Below are 22350 nucleotides of genomic sequence, written 5' to 3' on the forward strand. Positions count from 1 at the left end.
CAGTTTCGGGTTTCGACCCGCCGCGCCTGCGCGATGAGGCCTCGCCCCGCCCCCGGCCCGCCGCGCGCGCTCCGCCCCCGGGCTATGTAAAGCGGCCCGGGGCGGGGGTCGCGCTACCGCTGGGTCCGTGTCCCTCCGCGCAGGCGGGCGGCCCCGGAGAGCTAGTTAGCCTGCCAAGGCGGCGGCGGCGCGCCCCTCATCATGGTGAGCGGGCGCGGGGAGGCGGGACGGGAGGGGGCGGGCCGGGGAAGCACCCTTACGGAAAACGAGAGTTTAGGGGGATTTTCGGGAGGAAGTGGCATGCAAATGAGGATCCGAGGTTCCCGTGTTGAGCTCTGGCTTTCCGGGCCGTGGGGTGCAGCCTGAGGTAGGGGAGACCGGGGCCGAGTTGGGGAGCGGGCACGGCCGCCGGAGAAGGGCGGGATCGGGCGCTGCGGGAGTTCGGCCCGCGGAGTGTGGGCCGGGGATAGTGCGGGGCGGGCGTCCCTCGCCTTCTCCCGCCGCCCGAGGGCCTTATCTGAGAAAAGCCAGTGCCAGGGCCGCGCTCGGGGAGCTGCCGGGAGGTGGAGCCGCTTTAGAGCGACCGCTTGCAGCAACAGGTGCTTGTCACTTGTGGCTTTTAGCAGGCGGGAAAACAACAGGCTCAGAGACGTGCTGCCGACACACAGCGAAGTTGGGGGCGTGGGGCAGAGCTGGACCCTGGAGGCAGGTGCTGTGGGCCGCCCGGTCCTGGGGCAGGCACGAAGACCACGACTTTGTGGGGGGCCGAGGGCAGAAGAGGAGGTGGCAGGCGTGGTGAATGAGGCCCTTTGTCCGGCGTTCTCCTGCCCTGCCCCCCACCAGCCCTTCTGTGGGACCATTGTCCCCCCCCATCCCAGACAAGAGAGTATTATCTGTTGCTGCCCTTGTGGGGGTTGGGGAGGCAGTCTTTGGGTAACCCTTCTCCACCCCCAGCCTCCTCTGCACACCCAGAGCCAGGGCAGCTGTGGCTTTGCCCAGACATAGCAGCCCCACCTCCAAAGAGGTCATCCTTAATAGATGCCAAGAATATAAAGTTAGGGTCTGCTCCTAGAACCACGGGACATGCGCGCCCAGCACACTTTCCCTTGAGAGGCAGTAGCTGTGGGGGATCCTTGAAGCCGCAGCCCCGACCAGAGGGAATTCAGAGTTTAGGAAACACTCAGACAAGCTCTCCTCTCCCTCCTCCACCACCAGCAGCTGGCGGCCACCCAGGACGGAGGAGGAGAAGACGGTCCAGTCCTGGGCCTGGGAAGGTGCCCACCGCACCGGGGGTGCTTTCAACTCAGGGCTGGGAGCCCCGAGTAGGAGGAGGCCAGAGCCCAGGGGGCAAGGCCGGTGGGGTGGCCCAGAGCGAGCTGGCTGACCTCCGCTCTTTCCCTCCTCACAGAATAGAAGCTTCTCCCGAAAGAGCCACACGTTCCTGCCCAAGATCTTCTTCCGCAAAATGTCGTCGTCAGGGGCCAAGGACAAGCCGGAGCTGCAGTTTCCCTTTCTGCAGGATGAGGAGACCGTGGCCACGCTGCTGGAGTGCAAGACCCTCTTCATCCTGCGGGGCCTGCCAGGGAGCGGCAAGTCCACCCTGGCGCGGGCCATCGTGGACAGGTACCGGGACGGCACCAAGATGGTGTCCGCCGACGCCTACAAGATCACCCCCGGCGGCCGAGGCGACTTCTCGGAGGAGTACAAGCGGCTGGACGAGGACCTGGCTGCCTACTGCCGCCGCGACATGCGCGTCCTGGTGCTGGACGACACCAACCACGAGCGCGAGCGGCTGGAGCAGCTCTTTGACTTGGCCGACCAGTACCAGTACCAGGTGGTGCTGGTGGAGCCCAAGACGGCGTGGCGGCTGGACTGCGCGCAGCTCAAGGAGAAGAACCAGTGGCAGCTGTCGGCCGACGACCTGAAGAAGCTGAAGCCGGGGCTGGAGAAGGACTTCCTGCCGCTCTACTTCGGCTGGTTCCTGACCAAGAAGAGCTCCGAGAGCCTCCGCAAGGCCGGCCAGGCCTTCCTGGAGGAGCTGGGCAACCACAAGGCCTTCAAGAAGGAGCTGCGACACTGTAGGTGGCCGGGGATGGGGGCAGGAGCGGGGACCGCCGCTGTCCTCTGGCAGAGGGGAGGCTGGGGGTGGCGAGGCACAGCGGTGGAGGCACAGGGCGCCCTCTCAGCTCACTGTACCCCTCCTCGGCCCACCCCACCCCCCATGGAGACCACGGGCCCTGTCTTCTGGGCAGGTGGTGGGGGTGGGAGGACACGTTCTCTACAGCCTCAGAGGGAGGACATGAGGCCATGTTTCCACCTGGCCTTTAGCAGCAGAGCCATTTTTCTGAAGTAAAATATTCCACAGAGGGGCACCTGGATGGCTCTGTGAGTAGAGCCTGTGACTCTTGATCTCGGGCTCGTGAATCCCAGCCCCATGCTGGGAGGAGAGATCCCTAAAAAAATAAGGGGCACCTGGGTGGCTCAGTCGTTTAAGCGTCCGACTCTTGATTTTGACTCAGGTCATGATCTCGGGGTCAGTGAGATGAGCCCCATGTTGGGAGTCTTTGCTTAAGATTCTTTCTCTTCTCTCCCCTGTCCCTCCCTGCTTCCCTCTCTAAATAAATAAATAATAAAAGAACCTAGACAAAAAATATTGCACAGAATCCTAAGCTGCAAAAAAATCACACTTAAGACCATTGTGACTTCGGTGGGTATGATTCCCAGGTCTGAGGCTGCCCAGTGCAACCTTCTGGGGCTTCCTGCAGCTCCAGAGAACAGCCTCACACCTAGTCCAGACCCCTCATTTTGCAGAGGGGAACCCCCCTGGAGGGGTGTAGGATTTGCCCAGAGCTGCGGTGAGAGCCCGCTGGACTCTGTCAGCTCTAGCAGGGGCCTCCCCATACCAGGCGGGAGCTCTCCTGGCAAGGGGTAGGGCAGGTTGGGGTAAGGGAGGCCTTCATTTTCCTCTGTGACCATTGGCCTCCAGTGATCTCTTAGGGATAGATCGCCCACTAATCCCTGTTCTTTTAGCCAATTTCTGGTGTCCCCAAATTTTAGATGATCCTCCCACCCGTATGTCTGTGTGTTGTTCGGAGGCAAAATCTGTGCCTGGATAGAGCTCAGAGATCTCTTCTTGGCTCCTAAAGCTGGAACACCGGGAAGCCAGGGAACCATGAGGCCTGCAGTGACGTCACCCAGGTGTGAGCCCAGCACCTGGAACTGCTTGGCAGCAAAGCACCCTACAGGGCAAGCTCCTGATTAGAGCTGCTTTGCCTCTTGTAGCTGCCATTAAAAACTGCCACCCTTTCCTGCCTAGGACACAGCAGGACAAATGTAACGGGCCTGCGCTCAGAGCAGAGCTCTCCCTCCACTGTGGAGGGTGAGAAACCTCCTTGTAGGGACTCTGGAAGTGAATACGACTGATTTAGTGACTGAAACAAGCCCCAAGGCCTGATGTCTGGAAATTGAAATCAGGTCTTGATTTCCCAGGTCTTGCCATATATCTCCTATCCCAAGACCCTTCCTCCTCTAGGCCCTTTATAGGCTCTCATCCACCAAACAGGCCTGCACAGCACCTGTTACAGTGACCAGGTAACTCTGGTCCAGGTAGGCCCGAGTGAAAGGGGGCACTGCTTAGAGTTCCCCGGGTGGTCCTGGGAAAATGGGTGTATGGTCGCCCTAATGGTACTTGTTTAGAACAGGGTCAGTCATGTGCCCCAGGCCAAAGGACGTAGCTCTGACTCCGTCCATCGTACCACAATAGTTCCAACACCCTTTTGCTTTCTATCCCATGTTTCATGACCTGCTTCCCTCTTCCAGATGTGTAGCTGGTAAAGCTAAGATTCCCTTGGCCTATGCTGCCTGTCCCTGGGTTATAAGTGTGTTAGTTTCCAAATCTGGAAGAGATGTAAAAATCTACATAACGTGAAACCAGGGAATTTAGACCCCTTTTTGTAGCTCTGACGTGGCTGTTAGTTTGACCAGCTACTGAAGGAATGAATTATACCGGATTGCTGAAGAACTCCTGCTTGCTATCTTTTTTTTCCCCCGCACTCCAAGCCTCCGTGGTCTTGGAGGTGGGTATGAGGATGGCTCCTGCTCTCCTGCCCTGACTGCCCTACTCTCTCCCTGCAGTTGTTTCTGGGGATGAGCCCAGGGAGAAGATCGAACTGCTCACCTACTTTGGAAAGAGACCCCCCGGCGTGCTGCACTGCACAACCAAGTTCTGTGACTACGGAAAGGCTGCAGGGGCAGACGAGTACGCCCAGCAGGATGTGAGTGCTCCCCCGGGACCCGTGGCTGAGGTGTGGAGAGGGCAAGGTCTTCTGGAAATGCGGGCCAGCTCAATGCAAGGACCAGAAACCAGACAGCCTCAGGAAAAATGGCATCTCCTGCTCCAGTTCACCCCCACCGCCACAGGCTTAGTCACACAGCTGTCAGCCACCCTTTTTTAATGCGCCTCCCCCCCACCTCGCTGCCCCCGCACTGCTACCAGCCTGCACGCTCACCCCCCAGAGCCTTCTCCTGCTGCAGACTGATGTTTGGCAGCAGGCTCCTGCCTGTGTGGAGTTCCAAAGTTTAGGTGTCCCCCACCCCCAGCAAGCCCTGTGCTCAGAAGTCCTGGTCTCCAGGTCCCAGGCCTGGCCTTGCCCTGCAGTGGGGTGCACACATCAAGGGATAGTGGGGCCCCTGGCTTCGGGGTACCACACCTTTCCCTGCTCCCACTCAGCCGCTCTCTTCTGCCCACAGCCTCTAATGTGCAGTCCTTAAGGCGCAGGCACGTGGCCCGGCTGCGCACTGGTCTCCAGCCTCTGGTGGCCTCCTCCGTGAGGACTTCTGCCAACCCTCCACTTGTCTCCCCCACTTGTCTGCCCTGGTGGGGGATGCTGCCCTAATGAGGCATCCATTTTACTGATCGTTTATTGGTCTCCCCTGCTTGCATTTCTCAGTTTGGTTTACTGTCGTATCCATGGCCCCTAGCACAGCTGCATGAACGCACAGGTGACGCTGTCTACACTGTCTCAGCCACCCATGCACTTAGCACTATTTATTAAGCCCCTGTTAGGCACCAGACACAAGGGATTGTGAGCAAAGATAAGAGATACTGTTTCGGTCAGTTGGGAGAGATGGTCTTTCTGAGTCAGATATGACCACATGTAAACCCGGGTGTACGAAGTCGATTTTAATCTGAGGCATTTATTTCTGACCTCTCCGATATTGCCTGGGCACTCAGGTGGCTTTTACCAGGGTGAGCTGAGTAGCAGTGACAATAGTGCTTGTCATGTGCTTGTTACTGTTCTCAATGTGCCCAGACACTTGTTTCATCTGGCCACTGAGGTAGGTTCTAGCATCATTCCTGAAGAACAGGTGAATGAGCCAACATGGCGAGGTTAAAGGGCTGCCGGGAGGTGGGGCGCCAGGCTCAGAGTTGGGGGAGTCTGGCCTTCAGCTCCGCCAGTGTCCTCTGGCTCTTCCGCTCATGTCAGCATAGGGGCCATGAGTGGCTTTTACCCGAGGCTTCTGTTCACGGTGCTCTCCTCTGCTAGGCCCATCCTTGCTCAACAGTCTGCTCCCGGGTCTACCACGTCCAGCTTAGCGCTGTTGTTCCGTCCCCGCAGGTGGTGAGGAAGTCGTACTGCAAGGCCTTCACGCTGACCATCACTGCCCTCTTCGTGACACCCAAGACTACTGGAGCCCGGGTGGAGCTGAGCGAGCAGGAGCTGCCATTGTGGCCAAATGACGTGGACAAGCTGTCCCCCTCTGACAGCCTGCCCCGGGGGAGCCGGGCTCACATCACCCTCGGCTGCGCGGGTGACGTGGAGCCCGTGCAGACGGGCATTGACCTCCTGGAGATTGTGCGGCAGGAGAAGGGGGGCAGCCGAGGCGAGGAGGTGGGTGAGCTAAGCCGGGGCAAACTCTACTCCTTGGGCAATGGGCGCTGGCTGCTGAGCCTGGCCAAGAAGCTGGAGGTCAGGGCCATCTTCACGGGATACTATGGGAAGGGCAAACCCGTGCCCACGCACGGCAGCCGCAAGGGGGGCGCCTTGCAGTCCTGCACCATCATCTGAGTGTTCTCGCCGCTGTCAGCCTCCCGCTCCTCAGAAGGGAAGGGGTGGAGGGGAAGGGAAAGCATGCCTTCTGCTTGACCTTTGTTTCAAGACTTTTTTTTTTTTACACTCAAAGTTAACCTTTCTGTAACTTTTTAAAAAAACTTGTAAAGTAACTTTTCCTGCCCTCCCTTGTCCCCTCTAACACCCAAGCTTTCAACATGAGAGGGGTGTGGGGAGTGCCATTCAGGAACCCAGAGCAAAGCTGACGAGGCTGAGCCAAGCTGGGCCTGGAGCCGCAGCCACAACCCCATGCCCTGACGCCTGTCCCGGGTTCCCTGCCCTGAGCCGGCCAGCGGGGGAGATGCCCCAGAGCTGTGTGTCCCCACCGGGTGGTCACAGCGGCTGCGGGAAACTGGCTGTGGATCTGAAAGAGTGGGGAAATCCCTGGGCTTTGACCCCAAATCTAATCATTGCAGCCCCATGATGTATGCTGGGGCTTTTTTACCAGGGTAGAAAAGGGGCTTTGCGTCCCGCCTTCGGCCCTAAGTGCCTGTCCCCTCCTCCTTTACACTGTGACTAGGGAACATTTGACAGCCACATCCCAGCTGGCTGCAGGTCTTGCCCCAGGAAGGGGTGGGCTGGCCATCTTTTCCGGCGGTGTGGCTCGGCTGTGGGGTTGGGGAAATCGAAGCCAGAGAAAGTACCATCTGCCCAGAACAGCTTGCCTCCCTGGTGCCTCTGGAGGCCTTGGTGGCTCCTCTGCAGGGGTTAGTCAGTGGGGGACCGAGAGCCAACGGAGTGGACCCTTGGCTGGTAAGGGCCAAGCTCCCCTGGTGCTCTGAGAAGGGGTTTTTTAACATTGGTACACATGCTGTGGTTCCTGGGGTGCCCGCCACTGCCCCCCTGCTCAGTAACAGGGCCTTGCTAATCAGGTTGTCACTGGACGAAAGTGCTTGAGATTTAAGTTACTATCCTGGCTTTGCCCGACCTCAGTGACTTGTAAGACTGACCGTGAAATAAACTGTGTTAATCCTGGCTGTGTGCAGTCTCTCTCACCCTTCTGTGCCCAGCTCAGTCTTCCCTGGGGCCAGGGCTGCTGTATCAGGACTGGCTTTGTCCCGCAGCTTGGGGCCATCGGTCCTGTCTCCCCTCTGCTGGCTGGGCACAGCTGTGGTGAGGTTGGGCAGCTGAACAGTGTTGGCTTTCATGAGGCGGCAGAAAGGAGAGCGGCCGATCTTAGATGCACACAGGAAAGTGGGGGGTGGCTGGGTCTGAGGGAAATGAGCAGAGCCTGTCCCCCATAACTGTGGCATCAGGACGACAGGTGTGCCAGCCCCCAGCAATCAGAGGGCCTTCTCAGCCAGACCCATGGTTCCTGGTTTGGGTTTCTGCCAGTCTTCTAGGGAAGGCCACCCTCAGGTCAGGGTGCTGCAAACACAGGGGAAGACCTGACATTCAGGAGTTCATACAGGCCTAACTCAGTCACACTATCGCCCTGGCCTTGACATCAGTGGGGGAAGACTGGAGAGAAAGGGGCTGGGGCTCAGAAGGAAGAGAAGCAGTAAGTTACCTATTTGGTCCACGGTCCTTTCCCAGCCAGCTCTACTACCAAAGTGCCAAAAATCTAAGCATCGAAGTCTCAAATCCCTCTGCCTAAACTCATAAAAAGATTACCTCCCGTGAACACTATGCTTGACTTGAAGAGCAGGACACTGGTCACCGCCTCCTCCCCTAACTCGTCTCCCACAGAGAGGGGACAGCAGTGGAGAAGGTGAGGGGTATTTACTAAGAATGCGGTTTCCAACCACGTGAGTTTAAGTTCTGTGCCTGGATCCCAGAGCCCAGGAGCTGTGTGTCTCCCCAGGAAAGGAGGCAGGATTCCGTCCCTGTCTCCATGTCCTTTACCCTGCAGTGGCCAGACGGCTGTGAGGGCCTGTGTACACCTCCTGTCTGGGTCAGCCCAGCCTCAGCCTTAGCAGCCAGCCGTGCTCCACGTGAGCTCCGGACACACGCAGCTTCTAGTGAGCTGTAGCAGCCCTTAGCGTCAGATCACCTGTGACTGACATCAGGAGGGTCCCAACACCAACTCAGTCCGGTTCAGCACTCCCAGGCTGAATAGGTCTGGGACAGGGGGCTGGCATCCCCCCGCCATCAGGCCCCAGATGGGCAGGTGCTGAGCCTACAATCCGTGTCTGTACCAGCTCCGCACTGGGGGCTCAGCTCTGGCCTACCAACTCTGGAGTGACATAAAGCAGCTGCCAGAGCAAAGTGCCAGAAAGGGTCAAAACATTTTATTCTCTTAATTTTTTTTCTTTTTTAATAAAGTTAAACAGTAAAACAAAAATTCACAAGCTGCCTCCCTGTCCACCCCCCGCCTCCCTCCCCTCCCCGCAGTCTTCGGCGCTGGCTCCCTTTCCTTCCCCCCGACTCACACAGACACAGGGTATCCAACTAAGAAAACGAAACTGCTCTAAGGACGGGGAGACGAGATGAAGGGAGGAGGTGGTGAACTGTGCCCACGTTCAAGGTTACACTGAGCAAGTCTGCACTTTCTGGGTTCTGGATGGTTTCCTTTCATTAGCCAAATTGAAAAAAGAAATTCCCTGGACCAGATGCTGTAAGGCAAAAGAAGGGCTTGTTAGCTTATTCTGGGTGGAAAGATCACTCTGCTCTCATTATGGGAAAGTCTTCAAGGGCTGCTTCGAACTCAAACAGAAAAACCACCAAGAGCATCAACAGCCTAGGTCTTAGGGGAGCACGTGAGCAGCTGTGTGTGCAGCTTCTAAGCGTCACTCTTGCAGAGAAGCCCCGCAATAGACAGCTTAGAGACGCCTCCTAGATGCTGCAGAGGTGTAACTAATGGTCCCAAGGCACGGTGCACCCGGGAGCCTCCCCACCTCCATCCTCAGCAGCCCGAGTGGACCTGTTCCCTGCTAGATGGGCCTTCTGCCGCCTCTACTCCTGGGCCCCTCTGACTCTCAAAGAACTACCCAAGTGGGGAGTCATGTTATGGGCCTGTAATCTGGGAACTCCTGAGAGCGGGAAGCTTACCTTCAAAGCTGAAGCCCCCAGGACCGCCAAAGAATGCCTTGAAGATATTGTTGGCATCAAAATCTGTGGAGCAGAGCAAGAAAACGGGGCAGGGACAAAAAGTTGGAAAAGTTAGACATGTCTGAAGAGGAACTTATGACAACACTAAGAATGGGTCCCCAAAGCTTTCCCAGATTCATCCCTTACCTCCTTTCCAAAACCTCACTGACAGGGTGGGCCTATCTGCCCCGCCCCCCATGCCTACACTCCCCCCTCCTCCCTCCTCCCTCCTCCTCCCCAGCTGGACCTGAAGCAAAGCTTTCTTTGCCTCAACCTACTTTGCCAGACCTTCTTAGCAACTGGGATGCCATTTGCACTTAAAAGATTCGCCCCACACTGTCTCCCTATAATGCTGGGGCTGCTACTGAGGGGGCGAAAATCTATCTTCAACGTTAACAACACTAAATATAGGAATAAGATCTAAAGATTATTGTATTCATTTGATTCCATGCTCTGTCTAGACTATGCCAGGAGGGGGGAGGGAAAGCCATGGTTTATTAAGCATCTACTAGGTGCCAATCATGGTGCTGGGTACTCTTCATACCTTACATCATCCCCAATTTACACTCAACAAAACCTACGTAGAGAGCTCACGTTACTTGCTTTAAGATCACGCAGCCAGTGACGGCAGCAGAACCGAACACTCCGGCTCCTGCCTGACTCTAGTGCTGTGGCCTGATCACCGGACCACAGCAGGTCTGCTGCCCCCACCCCCAACTGAGTCCCTAAGCTCCACAGAGCATTCGTCTCCACCAGTTGATCCAACAGGTAGATTGTGTCCAAAAGCAGACTCTTCCTTGCCTGTGCGCCTGCTCATCTGGGGTCCCCTAGCTCTGTGACTGCATCCAGCGAGTCAGCCATCTAAAGCCACTCAGCTTCATCCTTTCCTTCTTCCAACACATTAGCAACCACCTCCTGCTACATCTCCCACGTGCCCTCCGACCCTTTCCTACCCAAGTCTCCTGCCATCTCTCACCCCCTTCCCGGCACCAAACTACCTCATCACCGCCATCACAAATACACTTCTGGAGCCAAAGTCTGGTTCGGGGCGCCCCTCCTCACAACCCTTCAGTAGCATTTGACTGCTTGTTGCTCCTCTCAACTGCTAGGCAGAACAATGTTCACTACTGGTAAATCTGTTACACACACACCCTGAACCAGTGACAAGGATTATCTAGGTAACACCATCAGTCCTATTTTCAATTTCAAGATTTTCTTAATGGAGGAAAGAGGGCTGGCGTCAGAGACCACGGTCTGAGATGTATGCAGAGCTCCCGGCCTGTCTCATCTCCAGTGGAGCTTGGAGTGAGCGCGACACTGACAGCTATGCTTTAAGTCTTTCAGAGAAATTGAACTCTGAAGCCCGCTGGGAACGAGTGACACACGTAAATATCAGCCAGCACACACTCTGCAGTGGGGAGGAAGCTTCCAGCCGACATGAAAAAAGCCCACATTCCCTACTCTGGCTGCCAAGTCCTTCCAAGGGGGGAGCCAGCTACGTTGCAGCCTCATGTCTCACCTTCCCCTGCCTTGAGCACCCTCTATCCTCCCACGCTCAGCCCCTCGCAGCTCCCCAAACGTATTATTCCTCCATCTCCAAGCCTTCCCTTGCTAGTGCTCACCTCCTAAGTACCCATTCTGCATCATGAGCTCCTGCTACCCTTGACTGTCCTTGTTGGGACTCTACATCCAGGGCTCAGGGGTCAGATGTGGCCTGCGGTCACTGTGCAAAGCCCAAGACTGGGTTCTTGGAGCTCAGAGAACCTGTTTGATTCACCTGGTATTTCCAGCACCCAACATAGTGCCTCACACATTGCAGGTATCCATCCGGGGGGCCTTCATATCACTGTGTTTCCCTGTTACACAAACTCCCCTTTGGAGAGTCTTCAGAAAAATTCTAACCACCCGCTGCTGTCAGGTTCATCCCAGACTGCCCCAACGAACTCACCGCCCATATTCATGCCCTCCTCATCCAGGTCCTGTCCGCTGTCATAGCGAGTCTTTTTCTTGGGATCAGAGAGGATGGTAAAAGCTTCTCCAACTTCCTTGAACTTCTTCTCCTCCTCCTTCTGAACTTCGGCACTGGCTCCACTGTGCCGATCTAAAGGGAAGAGTATGGGAAGAACTCAGAATCACAAGAAAACAGTTTAAGACGGAGACCACTTTATGTCTGACTTTAGAATCTGGTACACTTCCAAAGCTTGGAGGGTAGGGTCTTAGCAACAGCTCTTTCCCAGCTGAAAAGCCAGAACCTTTCATTCTCGCTTGACTTTGGCAAGGCCGGCCTGGTTTGCGCTTCCCAAGTCTGTTCCCCGCATCCGCTCTACCTGGATGGTGCATCAAGGCCCGTTTCCGGTAAGCTTTCTTGATCTCGTCCTCAGAGGCATTCTTGTCCACTCCCAGAATTTTGTAGTAATCTTTCCTCTTACTCTTCTTCAGTTCCAGCTGTGCATTTTTTAGGAGCTGTTTGTGTTCTAGAAGGGGACAGTTAGAGTCAATGGACAAATCTGACTCTGGTTTCCCTTAACAGGTCCTAACACAGATAGAAGCCTTACAGTCAGAAGCTTTGTTAGTCATACCAGACGCACAGGGGCACCTGGTGGCTCAGTGGGCTAAAGCCTCTGCCTTCAGCTCAGGTCATGATCTCACAATTCTGGGATCGAGCCCCGCATCGTGCTCTCTGCTTGGCGGGGAGTGTACTTCCCCCCCACCTCTCTGCCTGCCTCTCTGCCTATTTGTGATCTCTTGTCTGTGAAATAGATAAATAAAATCTTAAAAAAAAAAAAAGATTTTATTTATTTGACAGACAGAGATCACAAGTAGAGAGGCAGACAGAGAGAGAGGGGGAAGCAGGCTCCCCACCAAGCAGAGAGCGTGATGCGGGGCTCGATCCCAGGACCCTGAGATCATCACCTGAGCCGAAGGCAGAGGCTTTAACCCACTGAGCCACCCAGGCACCCCAAATAAAATCTTAAAGGAAAAAAAAAAAAAAAGAATCATACCAGGTGCAGTTATGGTGTTTTCTTCTGAAGATTATAAAAAAAAATCTACTCATACTTTGATTCCTCCCATCATCCTTATTACACAGAAAAGGAAGTGAAAATGATAGAGAGGATTCAAGGCCAGAAAAGAAGTGCCTTATCCTACACTTGGCATCTTGCCTCACTTCTTCCTGGCTGGCCATCGATAAGCTCCTGGTATATCCTTGTTCCCTGAATCAAACGACCCTGTGTCCAGTTTTAAGGGCCTAAGAGTAAGACCTCACAGTTCCCTGAGAAACATACTCTCAGATCCCTTTTTTACCTTTTGTTTTCTCCGTCTGATATACTTTTTCATAGTCCCGCACAGCTTCTTCATACTGTTCTGTGTCCATGTAACTGAGAAGGAAATACAGGGGGGTACAGCAACATAAATAGCAATGGCCTTCGGTATCACTCTGGCAGAAGAGGCACAGCTCAAGCAAGAGACACACACTTTTGGTTGAGATGCATCATGAAACAAGAGTCCTTAAGCCAGCCGTGAGAAAAAATTAACCACCAATTTCTCAAGTAAAGAGAGATATCTCATGCCACTTGCATCCAACCAGCAAAGTAATCCTCTGCTCTGAGCAAAATGCAACCAACAGGAGAAGGTTCCTTCTGATTTCAGAGCCCCCAACCCAAGGGGCATCTGGACTGCCTTAGGAAAGGCAATGTAAATGCATCTACTTGAATGATTACTTGGGATTGAAATGCCAAAGAAAAATTATCCAGTGAGAGCAACGGATATGGAAAAGCTTTGAAACCTGTAGTGCCATAAACATGCAGGGCCAGCTCCAATCCAGAGCAGAAGTGGGATTAGTGAGCCACTTGAAGGATCAAGTTCAAGGTGCTGTGGCTGCTGGCAAATGCTTCCACTAAGACTAATCAATCTGAGAGATGTAGGTAGGTGAAAGAAAGGAGACTCTTAACACAGGCTTGCTTCGTATTTCAATAGTGCAGAAGAAAAGCAGGGGAGGGGGGGTCGGCCCAAGATGGGAGGAATCTAGCTTGACAGGCTGATGGCCAGAACTTTTAAGACCTTCTCTTCCACAGAAGCAAAGTGGCATTTTCCATGTCCTGATAAGATCACTGGCACCAAGATTGGCCTACCACTTAAACTGTGGTAGACGTTCCAGAGACAGACTGCATCAGCTGGATGCAGCATAGCCAGCCACTGCAGAACAAAGACCAAACGGACTACCCTGCCGCTTACCGACCCATCTTCGCAAACATCAGAGCTCCGCCTGGCTAAGAGGCCACAGCAGGGCGGTGGTACTGATGTGGCTGGCAAGATGGGATGCCCAACTTCTTTTTTATTTTTTAAGATTCCATTTGTTTATTTGACAAGAGAAAGATCACAAGCAGAGAGGCAGGCAGAGAGGGAGAAGCAGGCTCCCCGCTGAGCAGAGAGCCCGATGTGGGGCTCGATCCCAGGACCCTGAGATCATGACCTGAGCCGAAGGCAGAGGCTTAACCCACTGAGCCATCCAGGCGCCCCGGGACGCCCAACTTCTTAAACATCTCTGATTTTCCAGCATCTTAATTTATAATCATTAATTTAAAAAAAAGGTGAGAAAAGCCAGTGCCCTGCAGACACATGGCACAAATGCTACCAGGAGCACAAAGAACCCATTTACAGGGTCAAGAATAATATAAGCTGATAGCCCCAGGTGTAGAATGATCTGATAGATAAGCAACCTTAACAAACTTTACATGCCCTTTTGGAACATATTAAACAAGCTTATTACAGTGATTTGCATTTTTATTTAACATGTTTTTAAAATTCAGAGACATCTATATTTAAATTTTTTTCTACGTTGCACACCTGAAATGATAGGACACTGTATGTCAACTACATAGCTATTAAAAAAGTATCTTCTTTTTAAGTTGAAGAAAAAGTAGATAAGCAGAGCCTCAGGGAAAAGGGAAACTCCAGCCCATGAAAGGAACTGTAGCAAAGATCCCAACTTCAAGGGTATGTTGACAAAAGCTTGGGCAGCAGTCAGGCCCCTGTCCCTGGTTCGGCTTTGGCCTGCACTAATCTCTGCTACTTCATGTCAATCCCAGCTACTGGAGGGGACCACTGGCCAAATTTCGGTCAACTGTGCCCAAGAGTGCATGCTGTTCCCTGTGGTGGAATCTCAAAGGGAGAGCCACCCAGGGGATAATTCTGTTTCTACCACAAAGATAAAGAGTTGTCTGATTAAAGCCATTTGATTTTTCCTTATTGAACACATATCAAGTTGTAATTATCCACTCCATTACCTTCCTAACAAGCCAAGAATTTTCTCTTCTCTCCCCAATCCTTGTTCGGACACTGCAGAGTGTTCACTGAGCTGATGTGGTGTCGTGCCCCTGGCCACCCCTGCCCCACTAGATACTCAGGGGATTCTCTTTGCTAGCATTACAGCTAACACCACAGTGAACTTGCCTATAGCATTTTGAATCTGTTAAATTGAGTCATTAGCTGGGCGAGAAGGTATGTGCTGTCTTTCAAAGCTTCCATGTTTGCCAACGGTTTGCAAAGAGATGACTGACAGCTGGTCACGGTCTGTAATACAATTCCATGGATGTTTCGATTTGACACTTACTGGTCTACTTAGAAATCCACTTAAAACAAGTAAAAGAACCACACACAGTAGCAATTTTCCTATTTTAAAAAAAAATGAAACGGGAGGCAGGCCATGCCCTGCACCACTGATGAGACCAAGAAGCTTAAAGAATGACAGGCTCCTTCGGCACCTGTGACAGCACCAGTTCTTTGGCTCCGACATTTCATGACAAGAAATGGAATGAATGTTGGAGGATTAGTATACCCCACATAGGTCTACCTTTTGGAAGGAAACCTGTCTGGCTTAGAATCTGAAATAAGAAGAGATGGATTTGGGGGAGGTCTCTCTTTGCCTTTGCTGAGGTTCCTGTCTGCAGAGAAGAGTCTGGATGGACAAGTAAGCTGGCAAGCACCCTGACTCTGAAGACAAATCTGGGCACTAGATCTAGGTAGGCATATCCTGGCTCATAAATCACCGAGTCCCACGGAACTAATCCAAAAGGGGCTTCCTTCATACTGGGAGGCTGAGCCAGATTAAATCCCTTCAATCGAAAGACTGTCTTCCCTAACCCAGAACAAACGGGAGAAGGACAACTGTGAACTGTCTCCAAGAGATAACTTTATTTCTTCCTCTTCCAAGCACCATACATTCATTCCACAAAACATTTACTGAGTGAGCACCGACTGTGTGCCAAGCACTGTGCCAAGTTAGAGCAAAAGTGTACAACACAAAATACAATCTCCAAAGGAAATGGATTTAAACTTTAACAAAAGGAATTTGGGTCAGGCATCAGAGGAAACTTACTGACCGTGAGGGGCGTAAGACACAGGCATGGGAGACTGAGGGAGCTTGTGCAATCTCCTCCGCTGGAGGTCTATAAAGATAGTCTAGGGCTGGAACAATCCCACCTAGAGGCAGGGGGAAGGACCAAATGACCTCACAACATCCCTGGGTCTGCTTCAGCATCCACAGTGCAATTCCCCTGGCAGGCCAGCAGCAACTCCCTCTTCCCCTCGCCCGCCGGAGGCACTCACCACTGAGCTCTTCTCAAGTAGGCTTTTATATAAGTGGCATCGAGCTTCACTGCACTCGTGCAGTCTTCTATTGCATCATCTAGTTTCCTAAGCTTCAGGAGAGAGAGAGCAGTCATACTTCACATCTCTGCAGACCAAGGGAGCCCGGAGGCTTTGAGCACAGCTTCAAAATTCTAAGAGGATCAGTCATGCTGGCCTCCCAACTGTCACACTTACTCTCGGTCACTGAGAAAGCCAGTGTCTCAGAGGGCTAAGGACACCAGGTTCCAAACTGGTTTCTCTTCTACGGGATGGAAGCCAGGCACACTTACATGCAGGGATAAAGCACCTTTGCCATTCTGGGTTAGTGCCCAGACGAGACACAGAAATAGGGTGGTTCCTGCCCTCCATTCTCCCAAAGGCCAATGAGAAGGGTAAAACTGCTCTGATTTCTAAACACTGGAACACTATAAGAGCAAGGAACCTGCTGTTGTTTCTTACGGTCCGAAGGACTAGAGTGGGCCTGCAGGCCGTTTCCAGCCAAGTGCAGTGAGTATCACTTAGGATGGACAAAAAATCTAAGCCTGTCTCATACTCTAATTTCCTCCAAATCACTCCTAAGAAAGAAATAATCACTTGCTTAGGCCAAAATCAGCAATAACATTTGCATAAAAAATTATCCTAAAGCCTCCAGGCATTCTCTTAGTGGGGGAAAGGGATCCTGAGGAAGAACCAGTAGAAATAGCCTTTCAAACTGTCCCTCAAGTGCCCTTCAATTCCATGGAAAAGGTAAAAGCTTGCCTCTCAGAAGGAAGTTCCTAACAAGCCGAGCCTTCCACCAAAACCACCTGTTCTCCTTTCACCCGGCCTCCCCTCATGAGGCAGAGTCCCCAAGCCCTCTCTGATGTCCCTTAAACATATCTCCACAGGCCCCGAGACCCAGACCGGGTGCTTACCTTGGAATTAACCGTGCCCCGATTACAGTAGAGTTTTGCATTTGTTTTTATATTATTAGGGTCTATCCCCAGGGCTTCTGTGTACAGTTCATAGGCTAGCTTGTAATTTCCTTCTTTAAATGCTTTATTCCCATCTTCTTTCTTTGCTTTAAGTGCTTTGGCATTCTACAGGAAAAGCAAGGGGGGAGATTAGTTCACAACCAGGAAACCTCAGGCCACTATAACAGAGAGGTCCAAGTCTATTTTCAATTTCTCAGATCCCAGCTGTTTAGCATCACCCTGACCCTGACCACCCCTCCCCACCACCAACCCCTTGGGCTATTTGTTGCTCACTGGTGCTTCCTACAGCGTGGACAGGTGAAACCAAGATTTACAAAAGAACAACAATGAGACTCGTTTACCCAGGTTTTACCTCCACTCCCTAGGATAAACACTACTATTTTTTCTTCACTGAGAGAAGAAAAAAACACACTTAGGTATTAGAAGATCTGACCCTGTATGATCACATTTACCTTTGGGTCAATAAAAGTAGTTCTTAGTGAATTAATTTCTAATGAAAGGATGAAGCATCCTGGCAAGGTGGGCAAAGGAGCTATCATATTTCGTATGGGCCTTGAATCTTCCACTCTTGATGCTCTTAAAGGCTCAAAAAGGAAGCTTTTTTTCCTACTCAGAAGTGGGGCCTAGAACTTACTCTGCAAGCAATGCAGGCCTTCTCATGGTCAGGAGCCATCCTGAGAGCCTGTACAAAAAACTGAACCGCCTTCTCAATACAATCTTCATAATAAAGGCAAAGACCTCGTACATAGAGAGCATCCGCATTGGTAGAATCCATTCGTAAAATGTCACTGCAATAGCCAGAAAGGGGCACATTCAGCATAGTTTGGATCTCCCCACCGTTATTATCTTTTGTGATTACTCTTGCCAGTTTTTCTCTTGACCCTGTGTCTAGTAAAAAAGTATCCAAATGTAGACAGATCCCAATGAGCTCTTCCCATGTCTTCGCCAAATAAACCACCTGCATTTACCTTTAATACACTTCCTGTGTCTCAGTCTTTGTTAGGACAGAGATTGGCAAACTACAGCCCACAGGGCCCGATCCTGCCTGCCACTGTTCATATAAATTCAATTGTACTGAAATCAGGCCACGTCATCCACTTATCTATTATCAGCGGCTGCTTCTGCACTACAGTGACAGAGGTGAATGGTTGCGACAGAGACTGTATGACCTACAAAGCCTAAAGTATTTACTACTTGGCCCTCACAGAGCTCGCAAACCTGTGGTGCAGGAAGAAAATGACATTAAAACAAATAAAAAACAAAAAAGCCACACCTCACACAGGTGTCCTCCCACATGGAGCTGAAGTTCCTACTGTACTTCTACATATCTGGTAGGTTTTCAGATCTTGTCTAACTCTGGCTTTAAGTCCCAGGAAGGTCTGCTCAGCTCTCTGGTCTACCTACATGACATATGGTGGTACAGAGAGCTGCCAGACGGCACCTGTCTAGTGCTCAATACCAGTTCAATACAGAACTGGCCTGACTTCATACCTGGCCACAGACTGTGCTTCCGGGTAACGACCTAGCATTGCTAAACATTCTGCTTTGAGGATTTTGAAGCGATGGCAGGCAGGGGCAAATTCTAGGGCACGATCCATGCAGAAAACCACCTATGGGGAGAAAAAAGAAAAGAAGGCTCTTCATTCTGGACTCTAGAAGTATCTTCATTTATTAAATATTCACTTATTCATTAAATATCTGGCCATGAGCAACAGACAGATTAAAAGAAAAGCAATATCAGAGCCTAGGAACATAGCTAATTCATTTGATTAAACCACTGAAACAAGGGGAGAAACTGATCCAGATTCTAATGACATGACAACAACAAACATTTAAGTACTTTATATACTGACCAAGTTAATACTACAACAATTTTATAATGTAATTTTATGAAGTACCTTATTTTATCAATGAGAAACTAAACTAAAACACAGAGATTAAGGAATGTGTTCAAGGTCACCAAAGCATGTGACAACAACAGGATTCGGTCTCAGACACTGTAACTCCAGAGGTGTTAATCACCATGCGAAGCTGCCTCCACAGTGACTGGGACCAAAATTCACACTCTTCTAGTGTAGAAATATGGTTATTTGCTACTTTTCATAACTTACCATGCTTAGCCTATTACATAAGGCAAGGATACCTAAAATTACCTGATACAGAATCATTGCTCCCTATATTACTAAAAGTGCTTACTGTTCCCTCCTCCCTGTGCCATGAGCCTCACATCTCATTAAGCACCCTGGTGGCCACACTTACACTTCTATTTTATTTTATTTATTTATTTATTTAATTAATTTATTTATTTATATGACAGACAGAGATCACAAGTAGACAGAGAGGCAGGCAGAGAGAGAGGGGGAAGCAGGCTCCCTGCTGAGCAGAGAACCTGATGTGGGGCTCGATCCCAGGACACTGGGATCATGACCTGAGCTGAAGGCAGAAGCTCAACCCACTGAGCCACCCAGGTGCCCCTTTATTTATTTTTTAAAAGGTTTATTTACTTGTGGGGGGTATAAGTGGAGGGGAGGAGCAGAGGGAGAGAGAATCCTCAGACTCCCCACTGAGCATGGAGCCCAACACAGGGCTCAAGCCCAGGACTGACTGAGCCACCCAGGCATCCCTCCACTTCTATTTTAGTAGAAATATACCAATAAAATGGTTGGTTTAAAATGGTCCTAAATAGACTGTATCAGACTACTATACTCCACATGCTAAGATATAAACCAAAAAGCGTTTCTCTCTCTCTCACGCACATGCACACAATGGGATTACTTATCTTTCAGCTTGATAAAGCCTCTCCACATATTCCTTTTTTCTCTTTTCATAAGTTTGTTCTCTGAGCCTTCACTTTTTTAAAAGACTTTTTATTTTATTTGACAGAGAGAGACACAGCAAGAGAGGGAACACAGCAGGGGGAGTGGGAGAGGGAGAAGCAGGCTTCCCGCTGAGCAGGGAGCCCAATTTGGGGCTTGATCCCAGGACCCTGGAATCATGACCTGAACCAAATGCAGATGCTTAACAACGACTGAGCCACCCAGGCACCCAAAGGCTTCGCTTTTGATTTAGCTGCTATTTCTGGGAGGTCCTTGCTGAATCATATTCTCATCAAGGATACATGACCCGAAGGAGGAATGTGGAATTAAGAGACACCATTTTGTCTAAGAATCTGGCCATGGGGATCAGGAAGAAATGAAGTTTGAAAGCTCAGAAGTAATAATGGGCCAAATTCCAGCAACAGGCAACTGGTTAGACATTCATATAATGGAATACCGATTGGCTCTAAAACAGAATGAAGCAACTTTCCATGTATTACTACAGAAAAGACTCTCAAGGTCTACTAAATGGAAAAAAAGATCCACAACAGTGAAAAGCATGTAACCTTTCATATAAAAAAGGGAAAATCAGGACTCTGTTTGCTTATATATGTACAACCAAACTGTAGGGGAACAGAAGAAATAAGACCAGAGATTACTTGAGGGGGTGAGAACTAGGCAGACAGAAGTGTGAGGGAATACCTATCACTGAGTATTGTTTATACTTCTACCTCCCCCACTCCACCAATACTTCTCTAATTTTTAATGATGAATAGCACCTATTCAAAAATCTAAATTTGAAAATATGCAGAAGTAAGAAAACAACAAGAGCTGCTCCACTGGGAAGACTGCAATGTTCACAGAGCAATGTGGGGGAAGAACTCTCTCTCGGGGCATAGGTCACTATCCTCGAAGTTCTAAGGATACTATGAAAATTCAGGTATCATGTAGGGTGGAGTCATGGTGCTAATTTTTTCTCCCTTAAATAGAAAAAGAACTGGGGAGGGAGGGGAAGCAATCAGATGTAAGCAGCCACACCCCGTTGCATTTGCAACGTTCTGTGTGGAGATGGTTCTACCCGTCGGGTCAGTGGCGTGTCAGCTGAAGGCTCAGTGCTTCACTTCCCACCCCCCAACCCCCATGACTATGGACAGCTGCAGGCAAAGAAGATCTTTGTTTCTTCCAAGTTCATCTGTTTCCCCTGCCAGGATCATAATTCTTCATTTGTGACATCACCATGAGCTACAGTGGGGGGGCTGGGATGTCACAAACAGAGGATTCTGTCACAAACTGGGGATTCTGGCTCCAGAGTGGGCAAGAGAGAAAAGAAACTCTAAAAACTGCCTTTTGAGACAAAGCTTTTGCCTATGTGAACCTCTGAAAACGTGACAGAAAGCAGAATCGCTTTCTAAACACACACACACCCCTCAAAAAACTTATGAATCACAGTACAAAGACACTGTGGTTATTAAAACCAATGGACAGAAGAGGGATGCCAAGGAGTCAATGCTGGGACTCTGCATAAGTTAATCAGAAATATTTATTACCAAATACCTGCACAGTTTGTTACTTAAGAATAAGAATAGGGGCGCCTGGGTGGCTCAGTGGGTTAAAGCCTCTGCCTTCGGCTCAGATCATGATCTCAGGGTCCTGGGATCGAGCCCTGAGTCAGGCTCTCTGCTCAGCAGGGAGCCTGCTTCCCTTCCTCTCTCTCTGCCTGCCTCTCTGTCTACTTGTGATCTCGCTGTCAATTAAATAAATAAAATCTTTTTTTTAAAAAAAAGAATAATTAAGAATAATTCTAAAAAATAATAATTCTTAACTGTACCCTTTTATCAAACGTTTATTGAATACATTCTACAGAAAGCACTGAGCAAATTCCCACGTATGAAGTAACAATCTGTTCCTTGGATGATACAAACCTCTTGTAAGTGATCCTGAAAATTGATCCTAATCAGTGGTTTTTACCTTTTTAGGGGGCTATTCACCTTCCCTTTTGAAACTCTAATGAAAGCTATCACCTAAGCAGAGAATTGAGAATTTTTTTTTAAAAGATTTTATTTATTTGACAGACAGAGATCACAAGTAGGCAGAGAGGCAGGCGGGGGGGGGGGGCGGGGGAAGCAGACTCCCTGCTGAGCAGAGAGCCTGACTCAGGGCTCGATCCCAGAACCCTGAGCCGAAGGCAGAGGCTTTAACCCACTCAGCCACCCAGGCGCCCCGGGAATTGAGAATTATACAGAGGAGACATAACCACTATTAACAACAGCTACAAAGATATCTAGAACTTTTATACCCTTCCCATGCTTTCAGGCAGGTGAACCCTTTTGGCACATAAATTTTCATGGACTATCACACAGCTCCATAAAGGAGAGCAGTGTGCTTTCACAGAAAGGCCTAACATCAAAACAGTAGTGGTGACAGGTTACATACATTGGTCAAAAATCTGTAAGGAGCCTCTATTTTTTATTTAGACCTGCATCTAATTCACACGAAGCAGGAGTTAAAGCTAGCTCTCATTCAAATTAAAATGGATTACCCAAACCTAATATTTAATTCTAGCTAGTATTCCCTCTATATGCCAGTACCCACTTAGGCTATTATCTTATATCAAAAGCAGGAACAAACTTGAGTAAACTCACACTGCTTTTTAACATAAAGCCAAATATCATTAGAAAATAAATACCTTGGAAAAAAAAAAAGAAAATAAATACCTTGGCAAAAAAGTTTTTAGATGTCATTTTGGTAGTTTCTTATAAAAGTTAACATGCTTTTACCACATGATCCAGCAAT

General features: G+C 50.4%; 2 protein-coding genes across 6 annotated transcripts in view; one reads left to right on the forward strand and one right to left on the reverse strand.

Annotated features, from left to right (window-relative positions):
* Positions 1 to 55: 55 nt before the first annotated feature.
* CNP (2',3'-cyclic nucleotide 3' phosphodiesterase) lies at positions 56 to 7085 on the forward strand. Of its 3 annotated transcripts, none has more exons than XM_032319707.1 (4): positions 56 to 204; positions 1409 to 2078; positions 4135 to 4274; positions 5619 to 7085. In XM_032319707.1, exons 1-4 carry the CDS (start codon positions 202 to 204, stop codon positions 6066 to 6068), a joined length of 1263 nt encoding a protein of 420 aa, XP_032175598.1. In that variant the 5' UTR covers positions 56 to 201; the 3' UTR covers positions 6069 to 7085. The 3 variants fall into 3 exon arrangements, with proteins under 3 accessions (XP_032175598.1, XP_032175599.1, XP_032175600.1); XM_032319708.1 differs by lacking the exon at positions 56 to 204 and adding an exon at positions 260 to 367; XM_032319709.1 differs by lacking the exon at positions 56 to 204 and adding an exon at positions 516 to 599.
* A 1311-nt stretch (positions 7086 to 8396) lies between these two features.
* DNAJC7 (DnaJ heat shock protein family (Hsp40) member C7) overlaps positions 8397 to 22350 on the reverse strand; it is a 28863-nt gene continuing 14909 nt past the window's right edge. For all 3 annotated transcript variants that reach the window (XM_032319721.1, XM_032319722.1, XM_032319723.1), the window contains 9 exons: positions 18233 to 18351; positions 17376 to 17529; positions 16682 to 16846; positions 15747 to 15838; positions 12444 to 12517; positions 11468 to 11614; positions 11089 to 11241; positions 9102 to 9164; positions 8397 to 8665 (listed from right to left, as the gene is read on the reverse strand). In XM_032319721.1, the coding sequence (XP_032175612.1) occupies positions 8628 to 8665; positions 9102 to 9164; positions 11089 to 11241; positions 11468 to 11614; positions 12444 to 12517; positions 15747 to 15838; positions 16682 to 16846; positions 17376 to 17529; positions 18233 to 18351 (1005 nt within the window). In that variant the 3' untranslated portion in view covers positions 8397 to 8627. The remainder of the gene's footprint in view (positions 8666 to 9101; positions 9165 to 11088; positions 11242 to 11467; positions 11615 to 12443; positions 12518 to 15746; positions 15839 to 16681; positions 16847 to 17375; positions 17530 to 18232; positions 18352 to 22350) is intronic.

The sequence above is a fragment of the Mustela erminea genome, chromosome 18 (assembly GCF_009829155.1).
Source record: "Mustela erminea isolate mMusErm1 chromosome 18, mMusErm1.Pri, whole genome shotgun sequence".
NCBI lineage: Eukaryota > Metazoa > Chordata > Mammalia > Carnivora > Mustelidae > Mustela > Mustela erminea.

Coding starts and splice junctions, on each gene's coding strand:
- CNP (XM_032319707.1), top strand. Junction 2,079..4,134: donor CAAGAAGGAGCTGCGACACT/GTAGGTGGCCGG, acceptor CTCTCCCTGCAG/TTGTTTCTGGGGATGAGCCC. Junction 4,275..5,618: donor ACGAGTACGCCCAGCAGGAT/GTGAGTGCTCCC, acceptor CCGTCCCCGCAG/GTGGTGAGGAAGTCGTACTG.